Source organism: Grampus griseus (genome assembly GCF_964374135.1).
Source record: "Grampus griseus genome assembly, chromosome: 18".
Taxonomy (NCBI): domain Eukaryota; kingdom Metazoa; phylum Chordata; class Mammalia; order Artiodactyla; family Delphinidae; genus Grampus; species Grampus griseus.
Window position 1 is genome coordinate 66,132,056 of NC_139012.1, and position 27,825 is coordinate 66,159,880.

Here is a 27,825-nt window from a genome sequence, read left to right on the forward strand (position 1 = left end):
ACATAAAAGTCCTATGGGAAAAAATTTGCATAACACATTATAGTAATCAATTCTGGTAAAGAATAAATCTGAGATACGCACCATGCTACTAACATTTTCTTTCTTGAGAATGAAATGGCTGAAAACTGAGAAGCAAGTTTAGGATATGAACCTGTTGTGACACAGACAATTTGATCTACCTTTTAAAAGAGTTTATTCAAAAGACTCAACCTACCTAAAACATGCTCATTTCAAAGCATGCTTGTTTCATGAATGACACGGTGTCTTTTCCTTACAAATTGCATTGAAGCAGAATTAAATCATGACAATATCATTTCATTGTTTACAATGGAAGAAACAAAAGTTTCAAAGAGTGCTGTTTTTCATTGTTCAAATTCCACTCAGTTCTTACAAAGAGTATCTACATGTCATTAAATGTTCAGAAGATTAACTTACTTAATAAACTCAGGGATTCTATGGGTAAGTGCGTGGTAGAGAAATGACTTGGTCTCTTTGTAAATAATCCATTTTGCTCATCTGTAAAAGAGTCAGCAGCCACAGAGCGAAATTGTTAAAACAACAAAAAGCTAGTAGGGAGAAAAGGAGTAATTCCCTGCTAACACAAATACATTTTCTATTGCACTAAATATACCTTTCAGGTTACAGTTTTAAATGGTTAAAAAGGGTTATTCACTTCTGGCTGTCAGTTTGAACTACTGAAAAGATTTTACCTTTTCTTTTTCTTAAACATGGCAATGTCCAATGAAAACAGTAGAAAGTTCCAACAACCCTTGGAAAATATGTCACCTATAAACCAATTTCCTCGAGATGTAAGCAAACTGAAGAAAAAGAAGAAAAATTAAGTGTGGTTAACACTAGAGCCTCAGATTTAAGCAAAGTATAAAGAAAGTCAACAGATGTCCACATTTGATTCCAAGAAACACTTACCATAATCTGGACTCTGCTGCCCTCTTTTGTATCATGAATGTAACACAAGTACCAAAGGGCACTTCCAGAAAGAGCCTGAAAAGTAAGGGGGGTTTGTGTGGCTTGTCTTCCCACCTAGATAGTGAACTGCTAGGGCAGAAGACGTTTGCCTAATTGTCTTCATACATTTGTTGTTTCGTACATTTTTGTTGTATAAATACATGTGATTTATTCTGACTTTTTAAAAAAGACTTCATTGATTGTGATTTACTTTGGTGCGTCTGAGGAGCAAAAATCTGAGTTTCCAGTTTTATTTATTTACTTATTTTTACATCTTGATGGAGTAGAATTGCTTTACAATGGTGTGTTAGTTTCTGCTTTATAACAAAGTGAATCAGCTATACGTATACATATATCCCCATATCCCCTCCCTCTTGTGTCTCCCTCCCACCCTCCCTATCCCACCCCTCTAGGTGGTCACAAAGCACCGAGCTCATCTCCCTGTGCTATGTGGCTGCTTCCCACTAGCTATCTATTTTACATTTGGTAGTGTATATATGTCCATGCCACTCTCTCACTTCGTCCCAGCTTACCCTTCCCCCTCCCCGTGTCCTCAAGTCTAACCTCTATGTCTGCATCTTTATTTCTGTCCTTGGACGGTCCTGGAGTCTGTCATACAGAGTGAAGTAAGTCAAAGAGTTCCGTTCCAATGTTGGCTATCCAATCTTTCCTGCTTTAAAATCCAATGTTTTAAAACCAACGAAGGCAAAACAAAAGTTAGGCCTTGATTGCTTTTAGCTTAACAGCCACATTGCTTGAAGTTGTCTTTTAATCTGTTATCTGACGTGAGCACAACGCATAGAGATCTCCTTCGCTTATCGTCACACTGCATACATGGTTTCTTTGATGGACAAATGTTCCATTTTAAAGACCCAATGTTGTAGTGGAGGTTAAGAAAGATACCTATAGCCTTTGGTGTTCTAACTTAGAACACCCTACCCCTTTCCCCCCAGAATAAATCTAGAAAGTAGAGGTGTAAAGAGATTCCATTTCTAATGCAAAAATATAGTTAGCTAGTTATTACTATCATTTGTACCCACCCACCATTTTAAACGCCACATTAAGGCGGCTTCCCTGGTGGCACAGTGGTTGGGAATCCGCCTGCCAAAACAGGGGACACGGGTTCGAGCCCTGGTCCGGGAAGATCCCACATGCAGCACAGCAACTAAGCCCGTGCGCCACAACTGCTGAGCCTGCGCTCTAGAGCCCACGCGCCACAGCTGCTGAGGCCTGTGCGCCTAGAGCCCGTGCTCCGTAGCAAGAGAGGCCACCGCAGAGAGGGGTCCGAGTAGCCCCCACTAGCCACAACTAGAGAAAGCCCGTGCACAGCAACGAAGACCCAACAGAGCCCCCCCAAAAAAAGCCACATTAAGTCTTCTAAGCAACCTCTAGCAATATTTACACACTTCGGCCCTCACTTCAACTGTGAATGAAGAGGATATACTCCCAACCTGTGATTTCATGATTGCTGAAATCCTTCAATGGAATAAGAAATTACAGACTGCTTTTATAACAATAAAATCAAGCTTTAACTGGAAAATCAGACAATACAGCATTCTTTCCAAAACTTTTATTTTTTAATAGAAAATACAACACACTTCTCATTCAATTAATTTACCCAATTAATCCAAAGGAGAAAAGTGAGATACCATGATTACAAGTATGCTAATAAAATAAACACTTTTAGCAGGACACATGGAAACAATACTTTCAGCGAGTTTTATAAAAATCTGGTATAAAACAAAGTTAAATACAACATTTTTGAAATGACAAAATCTAACCTATATTCTTTCAAAGAGACATTTGCACTTCTTGTCCTGGCTTGGAAACAAGACAAATAAAACCTCAAATTATTTCCTTTCATCCAAGTCGATTTGGCTAAACTGCATAAAATTTGTGAGGATACGCTTTGAAAAAAAGCAATAAATGCAAAATTAAGGCAAAACTGATAGCTGGTATCAGGTAAATAGCACATGTAGTAGGACCCTTGCTAATAAGATGACTTTAATGTACTTGGAGCTACAGATTTCAAAGGGCACATTTGTACCTATTGCACATCTGATCCTCACAGCCTTCCTGAAGGAGGAAAGGCAATGATGTTCCCATTTCACTGAAGAGAAAACTAAGGCAGCTCACTTAGATCACACAGCTTGACCAGTGGCACAAACACACATCAATGGCCTTGGAACACAGGAGAGGGTTTCCTGCTGGTAGATATACCTTCCTAACTGCATCAAGATGTGACAAAAGTGTAAGTTCCTCGAGGTCTGGAAAGCAGACTCCAGTCGTAACAGGTAATGAGGACAGTCAGCTCAAGATTTCTCACTTGCCATACAATTTACAGTGAAACACGGAGATAAAGATGGAGGCTGATGCGAGAAAAGGCGAAGAATGATCTGAAAGACTGTAATATGGCAAGGTTCCTTCCAAACCTAGAATGAACTAGAACAAACTGAACAAATGGTCTTAACTGGGAGGCCAATATTCAAAGGGGTAAAAAAGAGACATAGAAATAGAAGGGTAGGAAATTCTTCATTTTAATAGCTCCAAGTGTTTGGCACACATTCTCCCATAAATAATTCTAAAACTTCCCTGAGGTAGACAAATGTTAGAAATGGACAGAGTTCACGTAAAAAAGAGGGATGGAAGGAAGGAAGGAAGGAAGGTGGCGGCACTGAGAGGAACTATTTTTAACGCTACCTTTAAAAACCATTCCAGTTATTTGTAAAACCCCCTTTCGGTAAAGTGCTTGACGCTAGCCATTTTATTCCTACACTTAAAGGATGCAACTACGTATCCTACAACTAAAGGACCAAAGCCAAGCTGGGCCTGTAAAATAAAGTCTAGCGAAGTTCACAGCAAGCGTGCACTTTTCTTAATATCTGTACCTGGACGTCGTTCTCTCCTCCTGCTTTTCAAACGGAGCTTGAGGAACTCAAACGGACTCCCCTGCAAAGTCTCCATGATTCAGACAAAACACCCCTCCTTCAGAAAGTCCTACTTCCCTGGTGCGCTGCTGCTGCCGTGTTTTGTGGACTATAAGCTACTCAAAGGCACAGACAACCCTGCCTGCTCATTCCCGAATCTTCAGGACCTGGCACTCTGTGGGTTCTCGTTAATCAAGACCCCATCTGACCCCATCTCTCAAGCAGTTCATTTTTTACTAAGTGAAGGTTTGTGTTGTTTATGTGAAATTCAATAAATTATCCTGCAAACCCATTTTTATTCCTGTGTTCCCCCCACCCGCAGCGAGAATGAGTCTATAGGGCAAATTACTGGGTTACCACCTTAGTCCCGCTTTCCCACCCCATTTTTCATTAGAGCTACGTTTCTTTCATAAAGTATCCTTATGCACTTGTGTGAAATGAAGTCACAAGAATGCCCCAAAGCTGAGAATCTGAACTTCCACTTGAAACGACCTTCAGGGAAAGAAACAGTTACGAACCGAATGAAGAGAAATAGCTCTTCACAGGGACGTATTTTTGTACTTGTTTTGCTCCAATTTCTGCTACATAGACGGCTCCAGTCTTCCCACTGACGTCTAAGAGATGAGGTGAGACCTGATCCGCCAGCTGGATCGTGCTGATCACCGAACAGTTGCCAATGCTTCCTACCGGGGGCGCCGCCACGAGTAAGAGCCGGCTCAGATTCAGCTGAGCTACGATCAAGTGCTTCCCGTCGGGAGTAAATCTAAGGAGGAGGACATGTCACATAATCAACCGGGGCAAAGTTAACATACATGTTTATTTTTTCGACATGTGTATCCCCTACAGTGCTACACAACAGTAAGGACCTGCTTGCTGAAGGGTTCTTTAAAGGGGGCTTGAAAATTGATCTGATTCTGCTTCACAGGGAACAAGAGATTTGTGATGACAGACTTAACCAAAGATTAGTTTATGTTTTTAAAATTAACAATATTGGAATATTACACAGAGATGAAACTAATGGAGAATCGGTGTCAGGCTGGGTCTGAAACTATAGACTCAAGATTTTTATTTTCATTCTCTGTTTAAAAATAAACTGCATCTCGAGGGCAGAGGATGTAGGAAGGTCCAGGCTTTATTATCTCTGATACTTAGATCCCACAGTGCGCTGGGAGTTTAACCACATTCACGCTGCCTGGGATTTGAAATATGATTACATGTTCTCTGAAAACTTCTTTCCTTCTCCTTTTTCCCTGATTAAAATTAACAGTAAATGTTCTAAACTTTCAGCTAGCTCTTCAGAGAAACTTAACATAAACCAAATCAAACAAGCATTTTAAAACAAAAAGAAATGATTACCTGACTGCAGAAGGTCCCTCTTCGGAGAAACAATTATTCCAAGCTCCTAGCCACTCCCCCGTGTCTTTATCAAACACCTGAATTCTTTTATTGCCTCGGTCCGCCACCCACACCTGGGAACCCAAAGAAAGAAAAAAGAAGAGGGGAAGAGAATGAATGTTTATTTTCATTAGTTTCATAAACTCCCATTGAGGACTTAGAGGACCTCACAGAAGAGAATATTAAAAACCCCATTTTCAGACAAGAAACTCAAATGCAGAGAAGTTAAATACTTTGTTCTAAGCAGAGCTTACAATAAGCAAGACAGCCATGTATGGCCACCCGTCTTAACCCGAAGCCTAGAGTGCTCTACTATACTAAACATCTGGCTAACTAAAAAGCTGGCGTACTCCACTACAATGCAGAGGATGGGCAGACACCGAGAAGTGACAGCATTCATTCATTCCCTCCTCTAACCGCTGACACTGACTCCTGTTGACTTGTTGGTTCCTGGGCCAGCTAACAAGACAAAGACATAGAAAAGCAGCCCTGTTCTTTAGGACCCCAGGCCAGTGGGAAGCCAGCTGCTCACTCGTATCACGTCATTAAACCTCTACCTGCTATTCACCAGGGTGTGTCCAAAGTTCCAAACCGAAGTGCCAAACTAAAGAGGAAGCTTGGGAGATTTTAGTGACATATAAAGCATGATAACGGGCTAACAGTAGGTTTAATTTAGGTTTGCTATAGGCGGCCATGAGTTCTTCAGGAAACTGTTGTTATAAACAGGAAGGCAGATTGGACCTAAATGACATTTCGTGTACTGTATCTGATGTATGCAACCTGCAGCAATATGTACAGGATGGGCCAAACGTGCTGACCTCTACCTCCCCCTTTTGAGAATCCCTGGAGTTCTTGGATTTGTGGATTCAGGACTATTTCTTCAGAGTAACCCTGACTAAGTCTTTGTCAATGTGTGTGAGTTTTGGTAGCCACTGAATTCATCTCTAGTCAGAAACAAATAAAGACTCAGTGTATCACTTTAGAAAGGCTATTGATCCCTAAGTAAGGTTATCTCTTAGATCTTTTCCTGATCTATGATTCTTTACTAAAGACGAGGTTCCTTAAGGATTTTGGGATTACTGTCTTAGATAAGTGGCCAAGGAGGAAATACAGTTTAGACCCTTGGATTGAATGACACTATAGGTTGTTAGCATTATCTTTCCTACTCAACAGATTTTTATTATGAGAAACCTGGTTTAAGAAACAACAAGTCTAACTCTGGAACTAATAAACTTTTCACATAGGGTTGAGGCGATGATTAAATGAGTTAATCATGTTAAATGCCACAATAGTATTGCTGCTGTCGTTATAAAAACACAAGGGTCCAGAAATGAACACGCCCGGTTTTCATCACTTGGTGATGCTAGAGGATCCCCATCAAATGACCTCCAAGGACATTCCTCACCATGGTGAACTGACCTGGGTCTAGGTCTTGCCGACTCAGAAACTTGACCTTGTTCTTATCCCATGAGGGGAGTGGCTAATCAGGTTCAGGAGGGTAATGTGCAAAACCAGAATTCCAATTTTCCAGTTCCCAATTTTCAGATGAAGTTCCTATGTTCAGTTATCTTCCTATCTACAATGCAAATACTTGCAGATTTTATGATCAAAACATTCTCTCTCTGTTAACATAGGAAGCCAAGTGATAATCAGAAGGTTGCTTGCTGAGCACAGAATCAGAAGTGGAAATGAATTAAATTTCTAATGGCGTGAAGCCAAGGTAGTCTGATGCATCCACTGCGCACCAAGGCATTCAGTCATTTAACGAAGATGTAAGATGACTCCTACGTGCTAGGCACTAACACAGAAAGCAGAAGGGATGCAGTTCCAGCCCTCATACTGCCTACACTCTTATTAGGGGAGACAATTTAACCATCATCTTACTGTGTGATGGTTACTATAATGGGGGAGTAAGGGCTACTACAGGAAAACAGGTGGAGAAACTAATATAAAACATTTTGGGTGGGTTTGGTTACAGGAAGGTGACTCCCCAAAAGAGACAACGTGTATGCTTAAAGGTGTGTAAAAGCAAGAGGTGGTAGCGGACAGACGGAGGTGGGAACAAAAGAAATTGAAATTTGTTGGTTAAAGCTTTCTGTTCCTCAGACAGAGTAGAGCTAGGTCACTTGGAGAACTAGAGTGTGCCTGGTCACTCCTTTTTTCAAGCTTCCAAGATTAACCTCTTCCATCTCCCTTTTGATCAACACGTTCTCAACACAACTCTTTTTTTTTCAGGCAACTTCACTTATGTCCTGTTCCATTATTTGTTTCTTCTATCCTTTAAATGACAGAGTGATCTATTTTGCTCATTTCTAAATATTTGGGGAACTTCATTATAGGACCCAAACATTTATAAGAGAGTATGTGGATATACCCAGAGGAATTGCCCAGACATACCCAGATACACACATCCACTAACATACACACGTATCCAAATGTCTAGACACTCCCGTGTGCCCATATATCCATGCTCTGCACCACCCCCATATATTCAGACAGTCCCCAGCGACGCTGTATATTTACCCGACCATCAGAATCAACTGTAACACTGTGAGGAATGCTGAACTTAGCAGGCCCTGTCCCATTTTCTCCATGTAGCCAAAGGATCATGAAATCTATAAATGGTACACATATATGGTCAGAACAACATACAGAATACCTTATGCATTTACATGTTATACTTTATGTCATAAGTTACAAAGTATTCAGTTATACCCCCAGCTGATGTTTTCCTGGCTTTCTGTTTATACATCCATTTGACTAATTTGTATGCTTAAAAAAATTCTTTCCCTGTTTCAAGCAATTAATCTGCTTCTTTAATGACTGTTTCCACCTGAATTTTTCATAACTCAAAACCGCTGTTTAGGGTTCATGTCAACCTTGTCCTGAAACTGGTTCCCCTTATAACCAACCTGTTATTTGGTATTACCATTCCTCTGAGCTTAAAAATTATGTTTCTACAGGCCATCTTATTTAGTTCCCCTGTACTGAGTTGAAGGTGTCCCTCGCCCCAGCCCCACCAGAAAAAGATATGTCCAAGTCTCAATCTCCAGAGCCGTGAATGTGACCTTAACTGTATCTGCAAAGGCCCTAGTTCCAATAAGTTAGGGGTATTGAGATGAGGTGATTCTGCATTTAGAGCAGACCCTGAAGCCAACGGCTAGTGCCCTTATAAGAGAAAGGAGAGGAGATTTGAGACAAAGAGACACACAGAGAAGAAGGAAATGTGAAGATAGAGGCGAAGACTGAAGTTATACTGAGTACCAGACAAATTAAGTCCAGCTTATTAAGTAACATTCTTATATTGGATTGGCCAAAAAGTTCCTTCAGTTGTAAAGTATTGCAATAATACCACACAAAACTAAGCCACGTACCTTGGGACAATTTGATCAACCTGTTATTCAATCCTCCATCTCCATCCACAATGTAAATATCCCCTGTGTCTTCTACATATAATTCTGCAGGGTCATCAAACTGCAGGGGATTTAAACCAGTGCCTTTTTTGCCTGGGGTACCCAAAACTTGAACAAGATCACCAAAGGAATTGTATTTTTTAATAGTATGACCGTAGAGTCCTATAAAGATAGACATGCACATTTCAGATATATAACCATAGTACAAACATTCACATTTTTCAAGTAAGCTGAGAGCAAAAATTTAACAGAATTAAATAGCAATAAAAAGTTAAAAGGCTCAGGTAATTAAATGTTATATTTGACAAGCAATAGAGCTTCATTAGTTATAGCCAAATCCGTTCATGAATTAAAACCTCAGGTACTCCAAAGTAAGATTCTAAATCCAAATTAAAAAAACTGAAAAAAAAAAAAAACCTGACTCCTTAAACAGAAGGCTCATGATGTAAAAGTACTGGTACACCATTTTCTTCTTTTAATCTTATGACCTTGAATAAGCATTACTTGTATAAGAAAATTAAGAAGGATCTGGAAAAGGAACAACTTATATTTGAAAACTGTTATTCCAGTCATTCACGGGCAGATCTCCAATTTCAGTGGGTGACTGAAAAAGTTCTTTATAATACAAACTTCTGTTTATAAAAGTCATTTATATCTATTCTTGTGTTAATTTTTTTAAGTCTTTTTTTTTATTGCGGTAACATTGGTTTATAACAATACTGACTTTTTTAAGCTACATTTTCTCCTAGTGGAAACAAATACAAAATTCAACCCATTAGCTTTTCTTTCCTAAGAAAGGAATAGATCTTTCCAAATCACCAGTATATTATCTTCTCACACTGAAACTTATCTTACAAGCAAAAGTATAAAGTGGAATATTTACAAATAGGGAAAAACTATAAAGCAGTTAACAGAAACCAACTTGAAGGCATACCAAGACCAACTAACTGGTAGGCATTCAAATGATAAATTGGAAACAATGGGGTCTCTGGAAATAAAGTGAATCAGCTTGCATTACAATCCTATCTTGACAATTGTATTTATTATTACACTTGTTTTGGAGACTTGAGCTAAAGTCTGTAGCAATAATAAGAGAACAAAACATTAAAGAAAGCAAACTACAAAGTCTCTAAGGAATTGGAAAAGAAATAGAATAACAGTAAATATTTTTTTTTAATGGCTATGATATGCAGCCATGTTTTTACTGAAGAGAATTTATTCTTCGAAATATAGGAAGGAATAGAAAAACTGTCTTCAGATCTGTGTGTGGAAAAACAACCTATAATGGAAAGAATGAAGAGATCATGTGTGTTCTTTTTATTTCTGGGAACCAGTGAAGTATTTTATAAAAAAAGATCACATGAATGGAACGAATTAAAAAGTAATGGCCTCTTTTAACAGTGAATCCAGAAAAGAAAAAAAATAAATAAAAAGCGAAAATAATCAAATTTCATAGAGTCTAACAATGAACTCAGAGATAACTTAGATTTTGGGGGGTTAACCAAAATCTTACCATCCAAAATACAGCTTTAAATAAATGGGTCACGGGGCTGAGGCTCAGAAATCTTTTGGGTTCTGAGAACAGATGTGGTAAGGGCACTTCTTACAAAAACTGAGACCTCTTTAATTCCAAAACGGTATCTGCATTAGCCAGAAGTGGGGAAACAGAAGGACCTTCAAGCCATGAACATAACTGGGACAAGACTAGAAATATTTTAAGATCTCTTTCCTTCCGGAGATCCTAAGACAATACCAGGTTATCTCTTATACCATCTTGTCTTAAGCTACAAGCACAAGCAAACAGTTATCTCTGAAAACTTATCTCACGGTTTTAAGTTCAACTGTGTTTACTTTGTTTTGCAGCACATTCTACTAAAAATATTCGACAGAAGGAAGGTTTCAGACATGCTGATGTCAGTGGGATTTCAGAAACATTACCAGCAGTTTGTGCAGATCTTCTACTCTGGGCAAGAAAGCAGTTCTGGTTTCTCAGCATAATCTCACTCTCTCTCTTTTGTTTAACCTGGAATAATTTTTTTTCACTTTTTAAAGCATGTGGTTCAATAGCAAGAACTGAAGTCAAAGATTTTTCATTATATTGTCACATGAGATCTGTTTAAAACTATTAGGCACTTAGCCTATTATAACTTCTGTTATCAGCATAATTTCTTTTGAAAGAGAAGTGGTAAAGGAAAACTAAAGGCAAGGACTCCATTCATTAGCTTTTAGAGATCGCCATTTTATTTTGCTTCACAGAAGAAGTTTAGAATTATCTACTCTAGGAAGAGCAACTGATATTTTAAAAGGCAAAAGCCCTGTGACAACTTAAAGGAAAGATCATAATAATTATAGCCTCCTTGTTAAATGTCCTGATTCTACGGAAGTACAATATAAAGATTTAGAAACAAGCGATTTCACGAATCATTAAAGGAATTACAATTAGATTCGGCCACTCTGATTTTAAAACGGACAAGCAAGAACATGGGCAAAGATGTGATTTCTAGCAAGATAATTTAATAGGTATTACTAAACATACCACTTCCTACGTCTGTGATCCAGACGGATTGTTCATGTGGTGTACTGGCTGCAAATATACCATGAGGTGTGTCAACTGTATAATTCCAGGCTCGTAGGAAATATCCATCCTCTGTGAACACTAATACCTTTGGGATGTTATCCCCTCTCTGAAGGTATACAAAAATAACGGCTTAGATAGGATCACTTTTAAGGAAGCAATCTTTAGTTTGGCAGAGAGAAACAAAAATTACAGGTTAACCGAGGAATTTAGGAACGTTTAAAAAACCATCTACAAAACCTTACAATATTAATCTCTATCGCGTTCAAAACCAAAGTATTAATTTTAACTCAAAAAACGAACTCTACAATTGGCGTAATATAAACGTATACAGTTACTGAATTCGGTGAGACAGGAAAACTGTTTTCCTTGTATCCATAACCTAAAAAAAAAAAATCCCAATTTTACTTACTTGGGCTACGTAAACCAATCCGTTGAGGGAGTCAACTGCAACACAAAATGTTGCTCCAGTGAAGTATTCTGAATACTTAGGCCAATCCACATCCAGCCGGTAAAGGGCTTCCTCAGGTCTCCAGGAAATTTTAAAAGCAAAGTGAAGAGGTAACGGGAGCTGGGAAAGAAGAGAAAATAAGGAAAATGGCGATGTACCATATTACACACGTTTTAACGCTAAGAAACAGGCGACGCGTCGGCGGTTCGGCCCCCGGTGCAGGTTCTGAGATGAACTAGTAAGAGAACCAGCGCCACCTCCATCCCAAGACCGTCTCCCCACAGTGCTATCCACACACCCGACAGCCATTTCCTCACTATCCAACTCACCCGAGAGGCACAAAATCGAGAATGGAAAACCAGAAACGCAAGAAAGAAGCCAGCGCCGGCTACGCAGACCCAGAATCTCGTCATGACTAGACAGGAATCCTGGCGAGGAAGAAAATAGGCAGGCGGCTGGGGGCCGCCCGGACAGCCTCAGGTCCACGCGGTTCGTCGCTGCACTGAGCTCCTAGCTCCAATGAGCCTAGGAGAGAACCAGAAGGCAGCAAAGACCAGGGCGAAAGAAAATCAGAACCGGGGTTCCGGATTTTCAGGGCGTTCCCACCGCCCGCCTCCCCCCGCCCCTCCCCTCCCTCCCCTCTCCCCTCCCTCCCCTCTCCCCTCTCCCCTCCCTCCCCTCTCCCCTCTCCCCTCCCTCCCCTCCCTCCCCTCCCTCCCCTCCCTCCCCTCCCCTTGTCACGTGCCCCGGGTTTACCCCGTGACCACCCTTCGGACGGTCCACGCTGTGGACCTCTCCGGTCCACCAAAATCGGGGCGCCCTTAGATATGCCTTAACTACTCGACGTTCATTCTTTTAAATTCAGACTTAACAACCAATAATTAGCACAGTCAAACCTTAGAATTAAGGTTTGATTAATAACTTTCAGGCTCTGGGAAAGACTTCAACTTCATCCAATTCCGAGACATCCAGGCATCCGCTATGGACACCTACATTCCCACACCAGGACCCCTCCACAGGCTCTCCGCGAAGAGTGGCTTCAGCAGACGGCGCAGAATTGACTTTACTCTGGCGCGACGGGCTCCGTTGAAGGACCCCACGAGCCGGGGGAAGCTCTGGGGGTAACCAGGAAGGGCTCTTGGCGCCGTTGGCGCTGCGGTCTTCGGGAGTCCCCCTACCTGAGACCGTACCCCCTTCGCCCGGCTCCCGGTGCTCGCCGGCCGCCGGCCCGCTCCCGGAAGCGGTGGCAGCTGGTAACAAAGAGCTGCCAGGCCGCTGCTGCCCGGGCTACGGGACCCAGGAGTCCGGCGGAGCTGCTGGGAGTGAGCGCGAGGCGGGCCATGAGGCCCGGTTCGCGGCGGTGAGGGGCGGCCGGCGGCGGCCGAGGTGCAAGTGCGGGCCGAGAAGCCGGTGCTTCCCTCCTCGCCGCCCGCGGGATTCGGGGCGCGGGTGCCTCTGCTCTCCGGGCCGCTCCACTCGGGAAGGCGGCTTCCGGACCTTCCCCCGGCGGCGCATGCCTTTGAGCTGCGGGGACCGACGCTCTGCCTCCGGCCACCGAACCTCGGGTTTCTCTTCCCCGAGGGGGTCCTGAAGCTTTGTGTAAAGAAGCTGGGGAAGCCTGACGGGTTTTGTTTTTAATAAAAAGTTTTTATAAGTCTGCACTTTTAGAAATTTTTGCAGAGTTTGAAGTACTCTACCTCTTCGCATCCTTTATTCTGCTCCTTGAGTCTTTTTTCTTCTCAGCTGTAAACGTTTTTACTATCGGAGCGGACCAGGGATGAACGTTTTGTAATTGAAACTGCAACTCCTCTCGTCGAGATAGTAGTCAAGATGGACAAAAAGTCCTTCGAAACGGTGCTGGATGAAATTAGAAAGGTAATTGCACTTAATTCCTTAAATCTGTGAGCTACGAATTCTCGTGATTGATTCTCTTTGAGGGACTGCGTGCAGATTGTGTAAAATACGGGCTTAAGGATTGCAAAACTGGTTGGAATTTTAACGTGTAGGGTAGGAGTTTAAATCTTGATATATTTCACGATACAAATAGAAATTATGTTAACGCTAAACTTCTTGAGAATCAGTGCGGTGTTGCGGATATTATATTCAGAGCCCCTGGTTCCGAAACCCGCTACAAATCTTTAATAGCTCTGTAGTTTCGGATAAGTGATTTTAATATTTCTGAACCGATTTCCTCTTTAGTAACGTAAGAGTGAGTGAAAACTAGAGATAATAGCGTAGGGAGTTTCTTTAACGGTAGTTATTATCACAGGTTTTTAAAATCTGAGTATAAGCGGACTATATTTGTTGCCTGTGCCGGACAAAATTAGTGTCCTAATAAGTGTGGCATTAAGTTTAAAGTCATTCTTAGGAATGGGCTTCAAACACTCGCATTTCAAAACTTTTTTCTCCTGCTTTCAAGTTTTTGCTTCATTTTGAGGCTATTGTGCATAGCCTACCTCCCAGAATGAACCGGACAGCAAAAAATTTGACATGTACCCTTGAGCCTAACACTATTTCAAGCGCAAAATGTACGAGTTTACAAAGTTAAACCTGGAAGAACTGACAAACCATTCTTATGCTAATACAGGGTCCTTTGCTTAGAATTTCCGGGCAATTATCTCGCCATTTTCATATCTTTAAGACCCTTGTTGACGCGAAAAGACTTGTTACCTTGTGCTCTGGTGATTATTATTTATTTCAGCTTACGAAGTTATTAATAAAATTGCTTGTGGACATGCTGTTTTTCTTCATTCTCTGTAAAGCAAAATGTTTGTTTTCTTTCATCCTTTTTAAAGCTTTTTTCTTCGTCAAATTTGAGTGTTAGGTTAAATTTACATTTGTAAGGATATTAAGGATTTTTTGAATTTCTGCTTTTGCAAACCCAATTTGTCCAATGAAAATTTGCAGTAAAACATTAGCTTGATAATTATATGCTTAGAATTTGCCACAGTTTGTTCATGAGCTGATGTTAAACTACGGTTTATGAGAAAATAATTTGTTCGGGTAGACCAGTTGATTTCTACCTTTGGAAGCTGTAGAGTGTTGGTTTGCATATTCTCTCCCTTCTAAACTCTGGGAAGATGACATAGTAATTACTAATGAAGGGAATAGGAAATTTTCCAGAGATTAAAGTCAAATACATAGCAACTTAAGTCCTTATTTCTGGTCTGAAATCAAAATACATGTTTTGCTGTCTATGCCAAATAACTAGATACATCAACATAGTATTAGGCTATTAAAATGGGATGAATATATAAGCATATCTAAGTGTGTGAATTACTGTTGGCTTTTTAAAAATTGCTCTCAGACTTTGTAAATGTAAGTCGGTTTAAACCAGGTAGTATCTTTCTGAATGTCACCATTACGTCTGTAGGTAATACTGGCTGTCACAACTGTCATTTAAAACAAAGCCATGTAAGAAGACACTAGAAAAAGAAATAGGAGGGGAGAAGAAAGGAGGGGAAAAAGCAATATTTAATTTGCTTTTTAAGAAGGGGGTAATAACAATAATAGTCATTTATTACTGAGCACTTAACTGAGTGTGTCTATTCTAAGCACTTTCTCCATGCGTTATTTGATTAGATCCTCCTAACAACCCTCATTTTACAGAGGTCAGATCTAGTATCTGTGAGGTTAACCAGCCAGCTCAAAGTTACCCACCTGGTGAGGGAGGAGAGCACTGTTCAAAGTTGGGTAGTCTGACTCCTGAGTGCCATGGTGTTGTGCCTGGGGATACAGCTGGGCCTCTCAGGTGCTGATCAAAAAATTAAGACATGACTTGGCATCAACACAGTCCAGGATTTGGGCCAGAAACTTGCTTTTGATTGTGTCCAATAATGGCAATAATACTCGAACTCCCAAGAGTACATTATCCAGAATACCATTCCCTCCCCTTTTTCAGTGAAATTTCAGCTACTGAGCTCCCTGGATGTGTTTCTCTGTTGACTGGTCGTAGTATTTTCTCTTAGCAGAATGATGCATGTGAAAAGTACAAATACGATTATTTTGTAGTGAATGCAAAGGGATTAGTTGATTTTTCTTTTTCTGGAGTGTAACTGACCTACAACACTGTCCGGGTTTATCTGTATACTAGAAAATGACCACTACAATATGTCTAGTTACCATCTGTCACCATACAAAGGGGATTAGTGGATTTTTAATGAGTAGTTGTTACCAAATTTTGATAGTCTGGTGTTTCCATCTGTAAGCTTAGCATATAGTTGCAAGGAGATAATACATGATTTCGTTGGGCGCTAGATAGTGCTGGGTCAAGGCCATCGACTCCTCTCTGAACTTCCCTATTATGTGTCACATCTACTCTCGACTGTTTTAATCCTCACAGTAACTGAGGTGGGTAGTGATTGGTGAGGAGGCTCTCAGGGCAATTAAAATGCCTTTCAGAGGCCGCACTGCCAGTTAGCGTCAGGTGCACAGATTGGCTCCTGGGTTCACATCCCTGTAGAAATACTGAGAGCCTGGACTAGACCATGTCTTATCCATGTTTCTCTATCACTTAGCACATATAGGTGTGCAATAAATAATTATCTGATGAATGAGTGATGGGTAGTACGTTTAACCTTAAAAATGACGGCTTGTTGGATTTTGGATGCTTTAAAACTGCAGTTACTTTTCCAGGAATACTTAATTTCTGTTAATGTCGAATCATATCTCTCACAATTCTGTTCCCTTCCTTTGTAGGAGTGAGTAGGGAGGCCCAGGGGCTTTTCCGGCTGTCTCAGTGTATCCCTTACAGCATGGAACTTGGGAAGGTAGAATGTCACATCACCATGGTGACTTTATCGGCCTCCTTGTGCCAGGGCTGTTTGAGTTGCTTAGGCAGTTTTGATATATGCATATGATTACATATATTCATTCTGTTTTTCTATGTTTTTTAGGCTGTTTTGACAGAGTACAAATTAAAAGCAATTGAATATGTGCACGGATATTTCTCCAGTGAACAGGTATTCCTTTATTTGTTTAAGCAACAGCATTTTTTTTGTTCTTTTTTTTTTCACACTGATGTTCTGATTAGTGTCTTTATTTACCTGCTGGTCAAGTTCAGAATTGCTTTTACTTTGTTGCTGTGTTTATTCAGGAACTTTAGCAGCTTTCAGTTTTAGCAGAAAACTTTACATGATTTATAGTTGGGATAGTTTATAAGCATACCCACTTTCACCACGATATCATATGCTAACATGATTTTAAAATGCAGTGTCTGAAGAAAGCAGTTCAAAGTGTTTATATTCTGGGCACAGTATCATATGTTATAAACTTCTAATGGTAAACATACCCAAAATTGTACAGTATTTATGAGTCAGTAATTGCAAAATTCTCTACATTTTATAAAACTTGAACAAATGGTGATATATGTTCTTACATGAAGCCACTATGTAAAAATTTTAGCAAATAAGAAAAAAATAGTGTCTAATAAGTAGTTTCTGTAATTGCCAGAAGACTAATACTTTCAGTGTGGTAGTTTAGTGGGGACTTTCACCCAACTTTAGGGGGAGTTTGCTGATTTTGACAAACAGGTTTGCACATACATACACACACACATATGCAGAGAAAGCTGGATTTCCAAGAGATACTTGGAAAATACTTGATAGAGAAATAGACCAGAAATGGAAATGTACATCTGAAGAACAGAAAAGGTTGGGAACGTGAGTAGGGTAGACCGTGGATGGATCTATAGATTGAGTTAGTAAATGCTCCAACTTTCCATCTGTTTCTCAAGACTTTCAAAACTTGAATAACTTTAAGCCTGTAGTTCTGCCTACTGAAGTCCTCAAAGCTGCTTTGTGACTGGCACGTGTTGCTGCCTATTCAATGAGGGTTTTGCAGCTATCCCATTACTTTTCAAAATTGCCTTATGCTTTTTTAAAAATTTAAATGTTTCAGAGAAAGATTTATAATTTCACATAGCTGATAGCTTTTCTTTCCTTCTCTTGTGTTTCTGTGTATATATGTGAAATTTTGTAGATAACTTCCTACTGTGGAAATTTAATGACTTTGCTAAAGTTATTAAAAATTTTATCAAGCTACTTTCTAAGTGTGACCTTCTAAGCTTATTATAATGATTATTATATTATAATATAATAATCATACATGATAAGTTATAAAGTTTTATGGTTGGTAAAGTCCCAGGTAACATTTACTCTATATAGTAAAAACATTATTCTCATAAAAGTAAGGGCATACACTCTTAGAAAATTGTGTAGAAAGTACCCACAATACTTGTTTGCTATTTATGTATCTCTCATTAAGGAGTGAAGTGTTTTTACTCTTCTTCACAGACCACACCAGTTCCTAACATTAACCTCGCTTTGTGGAATAATTGAAGCCTTAACACGTTTTTAGGAGCTCACAGTAAAATAATTCATTAACCCAGATTTTATTACCCTCTCGTCTTGAGTCTTTTTTTCCCCTTTTGGGGTGTCCTTAGAGGCAGTGAACCCAGGTGGTGGTGACCACGCAGAGACTTCAGTGTTGTGATCGTGGTGTCTGCTCACCTCTTCCTGGCTGTTGCACAGTATCTCCCTCATTCACTTGAACTTCGCTGGTGGTAGTGGGAGAGAGCCTGGCTGGCTGTGCTCTCAAAATGACTTACCATTTAGAAGCTGCTGGCGTGATTCAGGGTGATTCTTACATTTTTAGGGAATAGATCTGTGGTCTAAGTAAGAGTAGTATGCCCTCCAGATGTGAGTTAAAGAGTAGAAGTTAGTGAACCTACACTAAACCACACCACTGAACACCCTTTTGTGATTGATTAAAACTGTTATTCTCCACTAAATGTTTTGAAACTTTCCATTCATACTATATCTTTATATTCCTACGCGATGTTTTTATCTCCATCTAGTACCTTTCCAGCTTTCCTTTTTTTCAGGTACTTTCTTCTTCCTGTACCTTATACTTTCCTTTATTCTAGACCAATGCTGTCCAAGACTTTCTGTGATGGTGGAAATGCTCTCTCTCTCTGCAGTGACCATCATGGTAGCTACCAGCTTCATATGGCTGTTGAGCGCTTAAAATATGGCTTGTGCCAGTAAGGAACTGAGTTTTTGATTTGGTTTGATTGCAGTTGATTTAAATTTCAGTAGCTGCACTTGGCTACTCCATCAGCCCAGTCTGAACTCTGGTGTCACGCTTATGCCTCATCCCTGGGGCCTAGGCGGCACACTTTGAATAGTAATTCAAAGTACTGAAATACATCTTGGAGAAATGTCTGCAAACACATTGTCATTAGAGCTAAATTAGTTCTTTGCTTTCAGGTGGTTGATTTACTGAGATATTTCTCCTGGGCTGAGCCTCAGTTGAAGGCAATGAAAGCATTACAGCATGTAAGTATTTTTCCTTAGAATGTAAAATTTAACTATTTTGAATTCTCCCCTAGTTTTCTCTAATTCATCTCAAGTTGTAATTTGTTTCCATTAGATATGCTAAATTTCATTATACTTTGATTATTCAAAATAACTATGTTAAAAAATTAAAACTTGTAAATTTAAATCGTATGTACTGTACTATTAAATTGTACAGGGTCCTAATTGGCAGATTGGAGTAGAAAATATTTATAAGCAAGCAAAACAGGGCTTGAATTCTTAAGTATTTTTATTTACTTTTATTCTTGTATATCTTCACCCTCTTGTATTTAGTCTTAGAAGAATAGTCAGACTGGTTTATGCTTACATTTTTTAGACCAACACTGTCCAAATTAACTTTCAGCGATGATGGAAATGTTTTATATCAGCTCTATCCACTATGGTAACCACTGGCTACCTGTGGCTTTTGTGCACTTAAAACATGTCATCTGTCTGAGGAAGGGTATTTTTAAGGTATTATTTAATTTCAATTTAAACAGGCACACGTGTCTAGTGGCGACTTACTATATGGATAGCACAGCTCTAGAGCCTAGATTAACAGAGGCATCAAAGTCAAACAGGACCTGGCTGTATAGGAAGATTTTCCTGGGAGTATCAGGCATTGATCACTTTAAGGAAGTCTACAATCCTTAGCTTCCTAAACTAATTTGCCTAAGAAAGTGCTGGGTCTGTTAGTGCTTCTTCTCTTTAACAATAGCTTTTTTTCTGCTTTACCAAAAAAAAAAAAAAAAAAGTAAGTTGTCTCACCCGTCAGCTAGGGGTGAAAATCTTTCTCTAAGGACCAAAGAGACAATGCACTATCCTGAGAGGGAGAGCAAAACAGAGCTTCCGTAAGAAATACTGATGGGGACCTTGCCTTATTTTATCAGGACAGCAAACTCATGACAAAGCTCTTAGGCTGGCTTGCCTATCCACCTACCTTAGAATTAAAAATCAGAGGTGAGAAGGCTGCACAGGCACACCATAGTGCACTTATAGACAGAGTAAGTCTGATTTGACTGTTTTCCTACTGAAGACTGACAGGTTCTGTTATGGACATTTTCATAAAGTAAATGAACTACATCAGTAGTTCCAAGGTTTTCAGAAATATGTAATAAACTTACATATAAGGAAATCTATGTTTTGCAGGTACGTAAAACGTCTGGTAAAATTTTTAGATGTCAATTTAAAAACACGAAATGGGGTATATGGTTTTACCAGTTCTTTTGGTGGTACAGGAGTTAAAGTGTTTGAAAACCACTTTTGTTGATCAGTTAATTCTAACTGGTCTCCTTATCCTGACTTTGCTTTTGAATTTCCTGCACTGTTAACATACATTTATAAATTGACCTGCTTTTCAAAGATACAGGTATCCTAGGCAAATAAATTATGTAACAGTCCACACAATCTTGGATTGTCACAGTGCACGTTAACAAGGCTCTTAAGAAAGTTCAGTAAAGAAACCTGTTTAACCCATCTTTCCTCTAATGATGTGATTGGAGTACCTTTCTTTAATAACACTATTCAGTGCCATGGACTTCACTAGTAAGTTCTGATTGTGGTGTACCTAGCACTCTAACTGAGGAATATAATTTTTTTCTAACTTCTCGAGCAGCGTGTCTCCCATATTTGTAAATATCCCTTTTTATATAGCCTTTCTGAGGAAAGTAGAACATCTAAATTTTTTTTTCCATAGATGAACATATTGAGAAATGTGGATAAGAAGGAGCACATAGGAGAACTTAGCTCTTCAATTAAAGTAGTTACGTTGAAAAGCCTAATTTTAATTCACACAGTTGTTAGGACTTACTTTTGATTAAGCAGTTTTCATCTCAAATATTTATATTAAGAACATTTAATTACACTCCCCCCAAAAGGCAGTTTCTTGCATGAAAATTTCTCATGTTGAAAAAATTTCTCATTATTTTTTATATTAATAGAAAATGGTGGCTGTTCACCCAGCAGAAGTGGTCAATATACTCAACTGTTTCACCTTCAGTAAAGACAAACTAGTTGCACTTGAACTGCTAGCTTCGTAAGTATTTCTTTCTTTTTACTTCATTGGAGAAAAATTTGGAAGACTTTTTAAACGCTTTTTAACTCATTAGTGTATGTTAATGTATCAGAATTATGTTAGTAAATGGAACTCTAATAAAACTATGCAAGCATAGAGCTGAATTCTTATATCTAAGTATCTAGTGTGCTTATTACACATGGTTATAACTTATAAAATAGTGGGGCTTATCGAGTTTAATTATTTCAGTTTGTCTGCATTTCGGTGACTTGCTTTGCATTCCCACTCTGAATAACGTGAAAGGCTTGGTGACAAAGCCAGAGGACTTATAGTTGGATGGGTTCTTCCACGTTCTGACAACGTGTATTTTTTTGACTTAATATATACTTACTCTTTCTGGATCTTATTTTCCTCATTTGTGAGAATAAGGATCTCATCTACTTAGTAGGGATGTGAACTTTACACACTGTAAGATGTGTGAAAGCACCCAGCACAACATTTGAGAAAGGATTGTGATGAATGTAAGAGAAAAGGAACCTACTCTCCTATAATGTAAGAGTCTAGAAGTTGCTGTTTATTTACAGCATATGCATTTTTAAGTCCCTTATATATTTGTAAATGACCACAAAAAGCACAAAATTAAAATGAAGCATAAGGTTAAACTTCATTTTTAGATCAACCATGATTTTTAGGCATTTAGCACATGGGTTTGTTCTGTTGCCAGTAGCTCTCCTGACACTCATTGAGAGGGTATATTTGCAAGAATCTCAAAATAGTGATTTTTATTTGAAGTATTACTTTGTTACTTTCAGGTAGCCAGATAAATGTCAGTTCAGTTATTATATTTACCATCTTCATATAAACATGTTATTTACATTCACCAATTAAAACTAAATAATCATACTTTCCTCATTATGTCATGGGGAAAAGCTTACTCAGATATATCTATGTATTAAATATGTGTGTCCAGCTTCTTAAATGAAAAGCTAAATTGTATTTGCTTGGTAGAAACATTGTTGATGCACAGAATTCTCGTCCCATTGAAGATCTGTTCAGGATAAATATGTCTGAGAAGAAACGGTGCAAGAGAGTGCTTGAACAGGTAATTTCCTCAAGATTGCTCTGTAAATGGTATGTTGGTTTTCCTGAATGCTGATGAAGAAAACAGTACAGTCTTATTCCTATGTTAACTTTGTTGAATAACCTGAGTGCTGTTATGTGATGGGTTAAGAATGACACCCCAGCAGTCTTTGGGGCGGGGTGGGGGGGACACTGGTGAATGAAGAGACGGCTTGAGAGTGAGAAGCCAGCCCTCAGCGTGAGCCTCATGGGGTGTTTATTCTCGGTCCCTTGGTAGCTCTGCCATGGCTCCAAGCTTTTGTCTTTCATTTTATGTATTTAGGAACTTGACTGTTTAAATTTGTTTTGTCATCGGGCTTATTTTCATCAAATTCATAAAAGATGAGTAACAAAGCAAGATTGCAGTTTTTTAATTTAAAATCTGTAAAAGTGGGGGAAGTAGTACTTGTCCAAGCCTAGAAAACTTGATTCGTCATTTAAGGTAGTTATTTCTTAGGATTGTGATGGTTGGAGACTGAATTAGTGATTAGAAACCTGCTTGAGGAAGGCATGGACCGCTCCCCTAGGAGCTGCAGCTCAATCGTATTTAATCCTCACGCCCTCCACGAAGCGCAGGAGAGTGGAGAACTTGCCTTAGTCATAAGTTATTGTAGCAAAAGCAAGATCTGAGCCCACGTTTCTTTACTTTAATAACTTCATCGAGTTTTTTGACTAAATTCTTTAAGGCATTAAGCATTTACTACCGTAGTTTTCTTCCTTATGAAGCATTCTGATCATGTGACTTTCCCATCTCAGAAATAATCTGGGCCTGAGTCTTCTGTGGAATAGTTCCTTTAATCAATGTAAATTAGTACAACTTTTCTGAAAGGCAAACTTGCAGAGCCTTTAAAATGTTCGTACCTTTTGACCCCAAAATTCTATTTCTAGGAATTTATACTAAGGAAATAAATAGAAACGTACACATTCATATATAAGGGCACTCACCCTGGTACTATTTATAATAGCCAAAAATTGAGATGATTTTTAGGGTTGGCATGTTTAGTACGGGCTGGATTATATAGCTAATAATATCATATATACGTATAAAATACAGCATATATATATTTAACTTGATATTCTTATACAGTATAGATCCATTAGAATATATGTCACCTATTACAGTGCTTTTCATTCCTTTAATAAATATTTATTGAGCACTAATTCAGTATGTGTTAGGCACCATTTCAGAAGCTGGGGACACAATAATAAATAAGCTAGACCAAGATCTCATCCTTCAGTATATCTCATAATTATGTAACATTATGTTGAACACTGGTACCCAGAGAACTCTTACTTTTTCATCAGTATAGCTCTTTGGACACCCAGTGTCCCATGTTGTTGTTTATGTTTTATCCACTAAGTTATGTAAACTTCTTCAGAGTGGAGACCGTGTCTCTTTCATGGCTGTGCTCTCTTTGCCTTACCTGTAATGTGAGCTTGGTGTTTATTGAGTTGAACAGTGTTATTTCTTGGTCGTTGGAGAAGTGAGACATATCAAACAGTAAATGGACTTCTTTGCACACAATTTACAAAATCCATTGTGACGATATCTTTGTATAGGAGTCTTATCTGTGACATTAAAAACATTAATACCATTTAAATAATTCCATTAAATGAAGTGATTTTACATATTAATTTTGGTCATGTTCACCAGTGGAAGTGCTGATTGATGTATGAACAGATTGAATGTGATGCTCTTCCTTAATTCATGTTATTTAGCAGGGCTTCCCAACATCCAGAATACTTAATTTGTGAGTTTATTTGATTTTTTTTTTTTTTTTAACTACCCTCTTCTTTGTTATTTTACAGGCTTTCAAGGCGGGCTGCAAAGCTCCTCATGCTATGATATCTTCTTGTGGAACAATCCCAGGAAATCCATATCCCAAAGGAAAACCTAGTCGCATAAATGGAATTTTCCCAGTAAGTATACTTTTGTGGCTATATACAAAACCTCTTCATATGAAATTGAGCATAGTTAATGATATTTAAAGAAAATGCCAGTTGATGGTGTGTCTACAAAGGAAAGGGATTTTGCTATGTCAGCAACGTAATTCATAGATTCACTACTGAATGAAAGTTCATACATAAGCTGTATTAAACTATTTGCGTAAAATGTAGAGAAGAACAAGCCAAATGGAAAAGAGGATGATTTGGTTTTATTTTTCCAAGTATTTTAGAAGCACTGATTTACATGTAGTAAAGGAGTATTTCTCAAATTCTCGGTATTCTGCAGACAGTTTCACAGTTAAGTGTGTTTGGGAAACTCTGAATGCAGCGTCTCCTTCCTGGAGAATCATGTTGCATAATAAAGGCTCTGAGAAGTCCCGTAAGAAATACACTTGTTTTTGTATCACCCAGTGTTCCTCAGAATTCTTTGTGAAGTAATTTTTTCATAGAATGGTATATTTTTATTGCAGTGTGACAAATAACCTTAGAACTTAGTGGACTGAAACAGTAAACATTTAGTATCTCATGCAGTTTCTATGTATCAGGAATCTAGGAAAGGCTTAGCTTTGTTCTGACTCAGGGTTTCTCATGAGGCTGTAGTCATCTGATGGCTTGATTGAAACACAAGCCTAGCTTCCGAGGTGGCTCACTCACATGCCTGGCAAATTAGTGTTGTTGTTGGCAGGGGGTCTTTGTTCCTTGCCATAAGGACTTTTCCTTAGTGCTGCTTGAGTACCTCCTGACATGGCAGCCGACTTCCACCAGAGCAGATAGTCCCGGAGAAGGCCAGCGGAAGCTGTGTTTTCTCTTATCACTCAGACTTGGGAGTCAACGGCCATCATTTCTGGAATATCCTATTTTTTATACAGGTCAGTTCTGTATAAAAGGACTGGAGGGCTGCACAAGGGCAGTAGGAGCTGAGGGTTGCTGGGGGCCACCTTGGAAGCTGGCTTCCATACTAGTATGTACCATTTAAAATACATGCTATCGGGGGGACACGTTGTAATAGGGTGTCAACTTATTTTGATCTGTTAATTACAGCAGACTTGAATGAGTCAGTATAAGCTATCACACTTACTGCTTATAGAAAACACCATTTTTTATTACTTATTTTCAACTGTAATACAAGAACTCTTTTTGATTCTTTGAGCGTTACACACTGTAACACTGGAGGTCTGTCTCTGGTTCCTGTTGCACAGAGAAAAAATTAGAACGTACTTTTTTTTCTTTTTAATAAAATTATTTATTTTTATTTATTTTTATCTTTGGCTGTGTTGGGTCTTCATTGCTGCACGCGGGCTTTCTCTAGTTGTGGCGAGCGGGGGCTACCCTTCATTGCGGTGCACAGGCGTCTCATTGTGGTGGCTTCTCTTTGCTGCGGAGCACGGGCTCTAGGTGCGCGGGCTTCAGTAGTTGTGGCATGCAAGCTCAGTAGTTGTGGCTCGTGGGCTCTAGAGCGCAGGCTCAGTAGTTGTGGCTCATGGGCTTAGTTGCTCCGCAGTACGTGGAATCTTCCCAGACCAGGGCTCCAACCCGTGTCCACTGCATTGGCAGGCAGATTCTTAACCACTGCACCACCAGGGAAGCCCAAAAAAATTAGAACATACTTTATCCTCTTCTGTCATCTCCATGTGCATTGTGTGTTTCCTTCTACCTCTGTACATGTTATGAGGGTTCTGTGGCAGAGGAGGGTCGAGGACTTTGTCAGCATCAGGCAGCCGGGGCAGGATTGGGTTTGCAATCCAAGTCCTTAATCTCCTGCCAAGTTACATCCTTTTCTGTGTAATACAGTGGATGTCTTGTTTTGTTCTGTTTTTGCTTTTGGGTTTGTTTGGGTTTTTTTTTTTTTTTTTTAAGACACACTTTATTCTTTTTTTTTTTTAAAGGATGTTTGCAGATGTAATTATTATTTTATTTATTTATTTTTGCTGTGTTGGGTCTTCGTTTCTGTGCGAGGGCTTTCTCTAGTTGTGGCAAGCGGGGACCACTCTTCATCGCGGTGCGCGGGCCTCTCACTATCGCGGCCTCTCTTGTTGCGGAGCACAGGCTCCAGACGCGCAGGCTCAGTAGTTGTGGCTCACGGGCCTAGTTGCTCCACGGCATGTGGGATCCTCCCAGACCAGGGCTCGAACCCGTGTCCCCTGCATTAGCAGGCAGATTCTCAACCACTGCGCCACCAGGGAAGCCCTGTTTGGGTTTTTTTAAGTCTCAATTATCTTTCCTTTTTCTTTTTTTTAATAGGGAACCCCTTTGAAGAAAGATGGTGAAGAGTGTACCAACGAAGGCAAAGGAATAGCTGCACGGATTCTCGGACCGTCCAAACCAGTATGTTTAGAAAATAAATGATGGAACAAGTCTTAACTCTTACATTTAGTTTTCTGTCTATTCAAGGCATAAGTTTCATTTTTGTGTTGTGAAGCTTAAAGTATACTACAAACTCTAGGAAAGGGAATGGCCTAGGGAAATATGGTAAACTTGTTTAACAGTGTTAAGGGCCCTATTGAGGTTTAATAGCTTATTTTAAAGGTAGACCAGATGAACTGTTCTTACTTTTTGCTACAGCCACATTCAGCTGTTTGCTTGGAGATGTGGAGTGCGGAGAGTTCACTTTAACGAAGGTTGTGGTTTGGTGGCTGAATTAGCATTAGTGTTAGTGAAGTAAGAATGGAGCTAGGAGGCGGAGAGTATTTTCAAGGGAGTGGTTAGAATGATTGATTGGAATATGAACTGAACAGGAGAAGAGAAGCCCGTGGGTTGAAGGATTGTTGGAGTTGACGTACTGGAGGCCTCCACACAGCCACTCTGCAGTCCCGCCTCCCCACCTGCCAAGAACTCCAGTGGCAGTTGTTTATAGCAAGGTAGTCACAGATCATAGCCCTCGTGCAGGACTAGTACCTCATCCAGGGCTGGCGTTATGAGCACTAGAGAGAGTCTGGGTCCCTAACCACCAGTGGATCCCCTCTGCTGCAGGAGCGTGAGTGCCAGCCGCCTCGAGTGGGTGTGCGTGCTCTAGCATCCTCTCTCTCTGTCTCTGTCTTTCTCTCTCTCTCTCTCTGTAGTTAAAAGTACAGCATGTGGCCTATCTTTGGATACCTCCGGTTCTCTGGAGATCAACCCTTTGAATGTTCCTTGTTACTTACATAAGTTCTATCAACTCTAAAATGAAAGATTTGTGGATTTCAAAAGGCAAAAAGACTAAGTTACTGAATTCATAATTCCAGTCTACGTTCTACTAGAGTTGTCAGAACGCCAGATGCTAAAGGAAATAGTGCTTTTTTCTTCCAAAAGGAGAAAAGAGGGTAAGAATGATAAGATGAATTCTCAGGAGGATGTTGGAAGTTCTTGAGTAGCTGTTCCATAGGAGGAGATAGGAATTCTTGGATTAATATAGACTGGGTCAGAGAAGAATCTGCTGTCTAGGATAAGGTTTGGCCCTTCGCTGGAGATGATTTACAACTGAAATTAAAAAATAAACACCTCCACAGCAGTCTTTGGCAGGATCTATCTTTGGAATTTAATAGGAACCACATTTATTAAAGCCATTTTCCTCATTTGTACCATGTATTAGTGCAGTGGCATTTGATATGCTGGGGCATTTTTGGCCTCTTAGGCCTAAATGTTTTGAAAGACAAGTTGTAGTTTGTTTTGCCAGGAGACAGCTTA

General features: G+C 39.6%; 2 protein-coding genes across 3 annotated transcripts in view; one reads left to right on the forward strand and one right to left on the reverse strand.

Annotated features, from left to right (window-relative positions):
- Positions 1-2,530: 2,530 nt before the first annotated feature.
- Positions 2,531-12,345, reverse strand: NHLRC3 (NHL repeat containing 3). Its single transcript, XM_082676022.1, has 7 exons — positions 12,057-12,345; positions 11,689-11,847; positions 11,238-11,385; positions 8,663-8,863; positions 7,812-7,903; positions 5,250-5,362; positions 2,531-4,656 (listed from the first exon to the last, which is right to left on the reverse strand). The coding sequence occupies exons 1-7, from the start codon at positions 12,138-12,140 to the stop codon at positions 4,404-4,406; spliced, it is 1,050 nt and encodes a 349-aa protein (XP_082532148.1). The 5' UTR covers positions 12,141-12,345; the 3' UTR covers positions 2,531-4,403.
- A 1,094-nt stretch (positions 12,346-13,439) lies between these two features.
- The window catches only part of PROSER1 (proline and serine rich 1), a 28,739-nt gene continuing 14,353 nt past the window's right edge, over positions 13,440-27,825 (forward strand). For both annotated transcript variants that reach the window (XR_014298083.1, XM_082675777.1), the window contains exons 1-7: positions 13,440-13,602; positions 16,623-16,688; positions 18,996-19,064; positions 21,023-21,117; positions 22,105-22,198; positions 24,025-24,135; positions 26,404-26,487. Coding sequence is in view for 1 of the 2 variants with exons in the window: in XM_082675777.1 (XP_082531903.1) it covers positions 13,558-13,602; positions 16,623-16,688; positions 18,996-19,064; positions 21,023-21,117; positions 22,105-22,198; positions 24,025-24,135; positions 26,404-26,487 (564 nt within the window). In the remaining variant the exon portion in view is untranslated. The remainder of the gene's footprint in view (positions 13,603-16,622; positions 16,689-18,995; positions 19,065-21,022; positions 21,118-22,104; positions 22,199-24,024; positions 24,136-26,403; positions 26,488-27,825) is intronic.

What these genes read in the sequence shown, in the direction of transcription:
- NHLRC3 (XM_082676022.1), bottom strand. Translation starts at nt 12,140, where the DNA reads ATGACGAGATTCTGGGTCTGCGTAGCCGGCGCTGGCTTCTTTCTTGCG. An exon ending in GTTGATCAAATTGTCCCAAG is followed by an intron (nt 7,904 to 8,662) that starts GTACGTGGCTTA and finishes TACCATTTATAG; the next exon opens with ATTTCATGATCCTTTGGCTA. An exon ending in GAGGGACCTTCTGCAGTCAG is followed by an intron (nt 4,657 to 5,249) that starts GTAATCATTTCT and finishes CCTCCTCCTTAG; the next exon opens with ATTTACTCCCGACGGGAAGC.